A 9096-nucleotide genomic window follows, 5' to 3' on the forward strand; every position below is an offset into this window, starting at 1 on the left:
ACGTCGCTAAACGTACAGGGCGCGGTCCTGCGATAACGTAATCTGAACAAAAGCACGAATGTGTTTTTTTTACGCAATCTACGTAAACTATGCGGCATTTCTCTTTGTACAACATTCAACAAGGCAAATGACGAGAAAAGAAAAGTGCTGGAGTCAGCACAATCTTTATTAGTTAGAAAAATAATTTGTAATGATTGGTAATGTATTTACTAGTGTCAGTTATTTATTATAATTATAATTATATAAGGCATTATATGTACTGTTAATTATCTGCTTCTTACAATATAATTTTTTGGTAAAAATAAAAATATTTCCATTTTGTAACAAAATTGTGATGGTATAATCGAACCTACCTAAGTTATATCAACCTTTTTTTTTATTCTACCAGCATTGCAACGCCTTAATATTTCATACATCATTAATCATTTAATCATATTCTTGATATTAAAATAATATATTATCTTGCGGAATAAGAATGATTACTCTGTGATAACGTGTTTTATTAATTTAATTATTATTTATACATTTTATATATATATATTATTTTGAATTATTATTATTATTATTATAGAATAATACGTAGAAAACTGCTGATGTATTCTTAGTCTTCACATGTTTGTGGCACTAAAACGCCACGTAAATGTAAAAGTTTCTCGTCGTTCGGTTTGTTGAGCACAGAGAGACTCTGCGCGCGCCCTAGTCATTTACGTTATGTGCGTAAGGCGCTCGTGCATGTGAACATGCGTCACTGAAGAGCGCCCTCGACAGTAACCCGATTCAGCAGTGACAGATTTTGGTGTAAGATTTTTTGGCGCTGAAAGGAGAGGAGGGTGGGGCACATAAGCGCATAATTTTTTTTACTTGGCGGGAACAGCAGTTAGAAAAAGGTAGGAGGGGATTTTATTTTGAACGACATGCAGAAAGAAAGAAGGAGAGAGAGAGAGAATGAGAGAGAGGGAGGGAATGAGAGAGAGAGAGGGAATGAGAGAGAGAGAGAGAGAGAGAGAGAGAGAGAGAGAGGCCTAAAGAGAGAGGAAGGCCTAAAGATAAATAATATAATTCATTTTATTGTTTCATTGTATTGTTAGCTACATTACATACTCATAAATGTAAAGATTTAAATGAATCAAAAGCCCCTTTACTTGATAAACATAATCAGTTTTTCCCTGTTCAGATTTATTAATTGTGATTAAAAAAATAGATATTAAAATATTCAAAAATATATAAGAAAATACTTTTGTGCATATAATATTAACATTTTCGTGATGTATCTTGAAGTGGAATATGAAGAAATGTTATTTGTTTGTGTCCCATGAAGTCTTATTTAGAGTCAGTATTTGTATTTGTAACCTAGTCTTTTATAATATCTTTATCATAAACAATCTTTCATTTTCCTGTATTTAAATCTGTGCAGGTTCAGGAAAACATAATCAAACTATGCCTTTAATATTTTAGCAAACAAGAGCTAGAAGTGAATTTAGGACAAATGCCTATGTTTATTCTTTAAATTAGGCTGTTCAAATTGGTCATTTTGGAGGCATACCTTTTAAATCCCTACAGTTTAAGACAAATGCAAGGCTATTGTAAGCTTAAGAGCATATTCTTGAAGAATACCAATTCTTCTTAGAAGTTAAAGTAGAACAAAAATAAAAAAATATATATTATAAAGGATTATAACTTCCCTTTTTCTGAAGCTTTACGTTGTGGCAAATTTTATTTCTTAAGACAAAGATAGCTGCACTAGGGTAATAAACAATGTGTGGCTAATTATAGCTGACTACATAGAAAAGGTAAAGAGATATTGTGATTAATTAAACTACAATTCAGGTTTTGTGTAAAAAAAAACCATCAAATGTTTTTTTCTAGTCCAAGTAATTAAAAAAATGCTGTTCTGCAAAAAAAAAAAAAAAAAAAAAAAGTTTTTACCAGGGCACTGAAAGTTTATACTAATACAATGTAGTCAGAGACTTTATATAAGATATATTCAGATGCATACAACAGGCAAAGTTAAGTTAAAGGCTAACTTTTAGCTGTATGAATCAGATGCAAATTGTGGACTGAGAACATGTAAATCTACGGTCTCCAGTGGAGCTTTTGTCTCTGCTTCTCAAATTTGCATTAATTGTATGAGCATAGTGCTCTTTCAGATGCGTTACACTTTGCTGTTTTGTTATTCGCTGTAAACGTCTCAGTGCTTAAGTTCTGTTCTTTATTTCAAAGCCCATTCAGAGCCAAACAGCAGTGCATTATTTACTTCAACTGTTCTTGGATGTTTGAGTATTGTCTGTCACATTTACCATTATACTATAGTACACAAGATACTGGACTGATTCAGGGTAAATGTGCTCCAGGTGTGATACAGACATAACACTACTGGACACTACTTACATTTAATTTAAATACAATACTGCTGATACCTGCTATCCTTTATATTTATCTATTTTGTATTACTGCACTACCTCCTATTAGGTTACTTTCATACTTTGTATAGTTTTTATATTGTACTTAGAATTTTTTACTTTGACCACTGTAGTAGGTGGGACACTTATCTGAGGTTACAGCCTTTTTTAATTTTTATTTATATCTTATAAGGTATAGTTAATTTTTCAAGCCTATGTTAGCATCTTCTATAGTCTTATATTTCTTACTGTGCTTTCTAACTGTACCTCCCCCCTATCATTGTTATCTATCTATTTAATAGAATCCAGGACAGATTTGTATAGAGCTACAAAAATTGTGTAACAGTAGGAAAGGCTGGTTAACAACTAACTACCATTTCTTCTCTCTTGAAATCATTCCAGTGCAGTCAACCATGAAACTTGGACTTTGCATTGAGCTGAAAGTACCCCCTATAGACTTATATTACAAATTACCAAGAATATATAATACAGCTCTGGAATATATATTTGATGACATTGTTGTTTTATAACATAACAACATAAAATATTGTAATTTAGAGCTTTTATTTGCAAAAAATTAGAAATGGTCAAATTAACAAAAAAGAGGCAGAGCTTTCAGAACTCAAATAATGCAAAGAAAACAAGTCACAGTTTTCATACATCTTGGCATCATGTTCTCCTCCACCAGTCTTACACACTGCTTTTGAATAACTTTATGCCGCCACTCCTGGTGCAAAAATTCAAGCAGTTCAGTTTGGTGGTTTGATGGCTTGTGCTCATCCATCTCCCTCTTGATTAAATTTCAGAGATTTTTAATTTGGTAAGATCAAAAAAACTTATCATTTTTATGTGGTCACTTATTTTTCTTCCAGAGCTGTATTTAATATATTTGAATATTAAATATATGACATACGTTGCATAAATAATAAAACAAGAAAACTTAAGTTCTTTGATGGAAATATCATTTTATTGACATACAAATACTACATTTGTGCAAATAACTTTAGCAAATGATAGAAATGAAGACTTAAGTGACATTAATACTCTTCTCCCTCTTCCTCGCCCTCATCCCCGACGCTGTCAGTGCCGACCTCTTCGTAATCTTTCTCCAAAGCAGCCATGTCTTCTCTGGCTTCTGAGAACTCTCCCTCCTCCATTCCCTCTCCAACGTACCAGTGGACGAAGGCTCTCTTGGCGTACATAAGATCAAACTTATGGTCCAGACGAGCCCAGGCCTCAGCGATGGCTGTGGTGTTGCTCAGCATGCAGACGGCCCTCTGCACCTTGGCCAGGTCTCCTCCAGGAACCACAGTGGGGGGCTGGTAGTTGATGCCCACTTTGAAGCCAGTGGGACACCAGTCCACGAACTGGATGGTACGTTTGGTCTTGATGGTAGCGATGGCGGAGTTCACATCTTTGGGCACCACATCACCACGGTACAGCAGGCAGCAGGCCATGTATTTACCATGCCGTGGATCGCACTTCACCATCTGATTGGCTGGTTCGAAGCAGGCGTTTGTGATTTCAGCCACAGAGAGCTGCTCATGGTAGGCCTTCTCAGCAGAGATGACGGGGGCATAGGTGGCCAGAGGGAAGTGAATACGAGGGTAGGGCACCAGGTTGGTCTGGAACTCGGTCAGATCTACATTAAGAGCTCCATCGAAGCGCAGAGAGGCGGTGATGGAGGAGACGATCTGACCAATCAGCCTGTTGAGGTTGGTGTAGGTGGGACGCTCAATATCGAGGTTTCTACGGCAGATGTCGTAGATGGCCTCGTTATCTACCATGAAGGCACAGTCGGAGTGCTCCAGGGTGGTGTGGGTGGTCAGGATGGAGTTGTAAGGCTCCACCACAGCTGTGGAGACCTGTGGAGCTGGATAAATGGCAAACTCTAGCTTGGACTTCTTTCCGTAATCAACAGACAGACGCTCCATCAGCAGGGAGGTGAAGCCAGAGCCGGTACCTCCACCAAAACTGTGGAAAATCAGGAATCCCTGAAGCCCAGTGCACTGGTCAGCCTGGATAGAGAGTTTAGAAAGAGATGATTTTGTTTGTTACCAGGCAATAGATGTATCACAGAACTTATCTAGAAGGAAGTGATGTGTGATGTTATATCTTACCAGTTTGCGGGTTCTGTCCAACACTAGGTCAATTATCTCCTTGCCAATGGTGTAGTGACCTCGGGCGTAGTTGTTGGCAGCATCTTCCTTCCCTGTGATTAACTGCTCTGGGTGAAAGAGCTGGCGGTAGGTACCAGTGCGGACTTCATCTAGAGAATGACAGAAAGAGATTCTGTGTTAATATAACAGGAATTAATATTATGTCCCATGATTTGTGACACAGTCCATGGAAGCTAAAGAACGCTGCACTGGCCTGCTGGATATGTATGTGGGGTCTCATGCATTGACTGTGAATTTGTTTTCTGCCAGTGGCACAATTTTAGCCAGACATTACCAGTCATTACCACGCACTGCACTGTCCGCTGTGGGTGGTAATGCTTTCTCTGATGTATACCTGGTACACATTTGATACTGTTGGTCAAGAAATATTAAATATTAATTCCAGAAATGGACTGTCCCATCCATTTGGCACCCACTATTATTTCTTGCTTAAACTGTGGCCATTCCCAAGTCAAAACGTAAAGATTTGAACACTCAGTCTAACTTACCAATGACAGTGGGCTCCAGATCCACGAAGACCGCTCTGGGAACGTGCTTGCCAGCTCCAGTCTCACTGAAGAAAGTGTTGAAGGAGTCGTCTCCTCCACCAATGGTTTTGTCGCTGGGCATCTGACCATCAGGCTGGATACCGTGCTCCAAGCAGTACAGCTCCCAGCAGGCATTTCCCATCTGCACACCTGCCTGGCCAACGTGGACTGAGATACACTCACGCTGAACAGAGATAACAGAAAAAAAAATCTGATTCAAAAAGCCTCCTGAATTCACTATTTGCTGTGCAAAAAAATATTGAACCCACATCACTACAGACCAGGTGTGTGATCACAGAGATATTTGCATCTAATCTAATCACTTTTTTGTGTTTGTAGAAAAGAGCTTTTCTTTGTAGAAAGGATCTTTTCTCAGGCCTGGTATTTGTTCCCCTGCCCTAAACATTTTAGAGGTTTCCCTGCTTTAACACCCCCTAAACGACAAAAAAAGACTGAGGAACACTCATTCATATAATCTATGAATGGTTCTCTAATAGCAACATTAATGCTGCCAAAAAATATGGGCAACATCTAGGCATTTACTACAGCCCATACATATCCAGGAGCCATTAAACAGAAGTGGACCAGATGCAGAACATTTATATTTTTTATTACACCCCTGCTAAGCAAGAGTATGGATCCAAGGATCCCCATAATTCAAGAGCCTCATAAAAATACAAATTAGAAACTACACAAATTTAACTCTACTACACTATAGTATGATATAAATTATAAAATTTATAATTCTCCCTAACACAGCACACATCTGAAAAATATATCTCTGGCCCGAGACCTGTTTTACAGGAAAATCTCCTTTCTCTCAATGATGCATAAAACAGGATTTGATAAGAATCAGTGAACAAGTGAAAGTTTGCAGGGCTGAGTTCCAGTTGCTGTTGTCGCCTACACTAAGCCTGTTGCTGTATAAATTCTTCTGGGAAGACTTTGGACTAGATGTTTTGGAACATGCACTCAGACTGCACTCAGGCACAAGGGTATTAGTGAGCACAGGAAGGGAAGTGGAAGAGGTGCTGGATAATTAGTACTGGAACACAAACAGGCCTCCAGCTAATAGAAGCTAAGATATTTAATGATGCTCTGTCACTCTGGAGACCACAGCTCCAGTTCAGTGCACTTCCAGATCAATGATTCAGTACACCACTCTGTACAAACGTCTAGTATCGAGCATGGTGACCTTATCTACGACCTCATGTGTGGAGCACATGTCTGCTGTGGAGCATTCCATTGTGCTTGCATTGCTTTTCTGTAAGGATTATACTGTATAAACCGTGTATGCTGTAGACTGTCTGTGTGTATAATGCATGCACACCAAAAATCTCAGTATAAGAATCATAAAAATCACTGATTACATGCAGGATTAGGTTGTTGTGTTAGGATATATCTCTTTTTAAATCAGTAGGAACATTCTTTATTCTATTCTTTTATCTCTCAAATACTTAAATATCTACATTTTATTAAAAAAGAACAAATAAAAAAACAGCTTCAAACTTCCTTGTAATTATCACTTCCCTTTCTACAAGAACTACTTGTTCCCATTCATTCAAAAGCCCAAATACAATCAAATGATCGTAAAATCGCTTACCATTCTGGACGGCTGGTCTCGTGTGAAGGAGAGATCTTGTGTTTAGGTTTCTGCGGTGATGCTATTGTTATATATAGGACCCGATGATGCCGTGGAAACGAGCTTTGTTGTTGGCAACAAAGGGCTCGAGCCTGTTTGTGAGAGAGTTCTGTTGCCTGACTGATTTAGAGGTGAGCCAGTCATACAAGTCTGCAGTTTCCTGAATAAATAGTCACACCTCAATGCCCCGCCTCTTCAGCTTTCAGTAGAGCACACACACACACACACACACACAGTAATGTTTAACTCAGCCTTGCAAAGATAACTGAAGCCACTATCAAGCTAAACAATGGAGAACAAACAAATACTGTACTTATAAATGCTATGCTGTTTTTTTTTGTTTTTTTTTTTTTTTTACATTTTTTACTTTTAGCTATAATTGTGTCTATTAAAATTTGTAACAAAAAAAATTCCTGATAAACTGACCAATAAGAATTCTCCAAAATAATGCACTCTGATTAAATCTGATTGAAAGTAGCTTTTATGGAGATATAGGATTATTTGTGTGATAGTGACTATATATACATAGTAACCACATTTCCTGATGAATGGGCCAATAGAAATGCTCAAAAATCCTAGAAAAAAATACCTAGAATAAATCTTCTGTTTAAAAAAAAGGCTGGTTCAAGCTTATATTATACTGATGTTGGATCATCCTTTTTTTAGAGATTTTTTCTCTTATAATATATTTATATATCTCTATATTTTTCCTCCTTACTTATGTATTAGATTTTAAAGAAATACAATACACAATCCATTAATCCTCCTGTTATGTTTTTGGTCAAATTGACCAGTTTTAAAGTAATCTCACATATAACAATAATTGCAATGTTATGTTTTAATGTTATGTAAAACTTTTGTTTTTTTATATGTTGGTCTTGTAAATTTAATAAAGTAGTGAAACATTAAAAAAAAGTTTGAACGTGTATTTTTTAATGAAAAACAAGTGAATTATCCTTATTGAACCATTAGAGGTAAGGAACATAATTAGTAATAGAGTTAGTAATGAAATGTTCACACTGCTTGTTTGGATTTTTTTGGTTTCAGACATTTTTTGGATAATATTAAATTAAACACTATAGCTGTTCCTGACAAATGAACATAACTGGAGGGTTAAGACAAGAAATTATAAATAAAACATGTCAAACCTGGCAAAAAAAGCACAATAAATAGAAAAAAGTATCAAGTTGGTATTTTTATGGTTATATATAGTTTTATCCAACAGTAAAAATGTGCATATACTGTATGTGTAGTAAAAGCACTTTCTGAGATATTATAGGTATTATTAATAAATATATTTTTAGGTTGTTTCTCTGTTTTAAACTGATTCACCCCTAATGTTCCAGTTCAGCCTGTTGATCCATTGTTATTATAAGTGAATTCCAGTGTACTTTTCCCTCCAGCCTCCCACTACCCATCCCCCCATTTCCCCCCATCCACTTCCCTCCCCTCCCCCCAACTCTAACCATGACTGTGCTGCAGAATCTCTGATCTGTTTGTCATGCTCAGTTAGACGTATCCTAAGGTTACAGAGTGATATGGGACACCAGTGATTGTTATAGTGACCCCTCCCTACCAAGCTCTAGTACAATTATCTCTCTCTCCCATTCTTCATCTCTCTCTCTCTCTTTCTTTTTGTCTTTTTTTAAATATACAGTTAGATTTACAGTGTGACCTGTGCTCTCTATAATAATATCACAATATTTCATGGTATTTCCTGATAGCGATACTCTTGGCGATATGAGAAACACTGAATTAATAAAAATATTTTAAGAATACACTTCTGCAACAAAATGAAAATGTAATTTTATTATTGCATATGATATGAAATGATATGGAACACCCCTTACTGAGATATTTAAAAAATACAAGAATTTTATCAGATTTGTAACAGAAGTCAATGATCCAGAATGTAACGATAATAATAATGCACTCCAAATATCTCCATATAGCCAGGATTAAAGCAAAATAAATGATACTGGACAGATATAATCTGTCTCTAGTAGATATATAATGGGAAATGAGAACAGTGTGAATTTATTTTTTAATTTAATTTAATTTATTTATGGCACACCCATAGCTGGTTTTGTTTTTTCAGTGTGTTCTTAATAGTCTAAAGTCTCTATAAGTCAGTAAACCGTAAAGTCTCTGATTTCTGTAACAGAAGCTGATATAGGTGTAAGTAAAGCCATGCTGTTCACATGATGATATCTAATCCAGCATGTGATGTTCTGATCATGGTGAGAACTTTATTTCAGCAGGAGCTGAGTGGTATTATTTTCTACTGCTGTGATAATAATGATTTAGGCCTGATTTTAATGGATTTTTTTTTTCCATAAAATGTTGCC

At 36.4% G+C, this 9096-nt stretch overlaps 1 protein-coding gene across 1 annotated transcript; it reads right to left on the reverse strand.

The window, feature by feature from the left end:
* Window positions 1-3344: 3344 nt before the first annotated feature.
* LOC103034569 (tubulin alpha-1A chain-like) lies at window positions 3345-6885 on the reverse strand. The gene is made up of 4 exons (XM_007244181.3): window positions 6710-6885; window positions 5068-5290; window positions 4520-4668; window positions 3345-4417 (listed from the first exon to the last, which is right to left on the reverse strand). The coding sequence occupies exons 1-4, from the start codon at window positions 6710-6712 to the stop codon at window positions 3437-3439; spliced, it is 1356 nt and encodes a 451-aa protein (XP_007244243.1). The 5' UTR covers window positions 6713-6885; the 3' UTR covers window positions 3345-3436.
* Between the last annotated feature and the right edge of the window lie 2211 nt (window positions 6886-9096).

This window comes from Astyanax mexicanus, chromosome 5 (genome assembly GCF_023375975.1).
Source record: "Astyanax mexicanus isolate ESR-SI-001 chromosome 5, AstMex3_surface, whole genome shotgun sequence".
NCBI lineage: Eukaryota > Metazoa > Chordata > Actinopteri > Characiformes > Acestrorhamphidae > Astyanax > Astyanax mexicanus.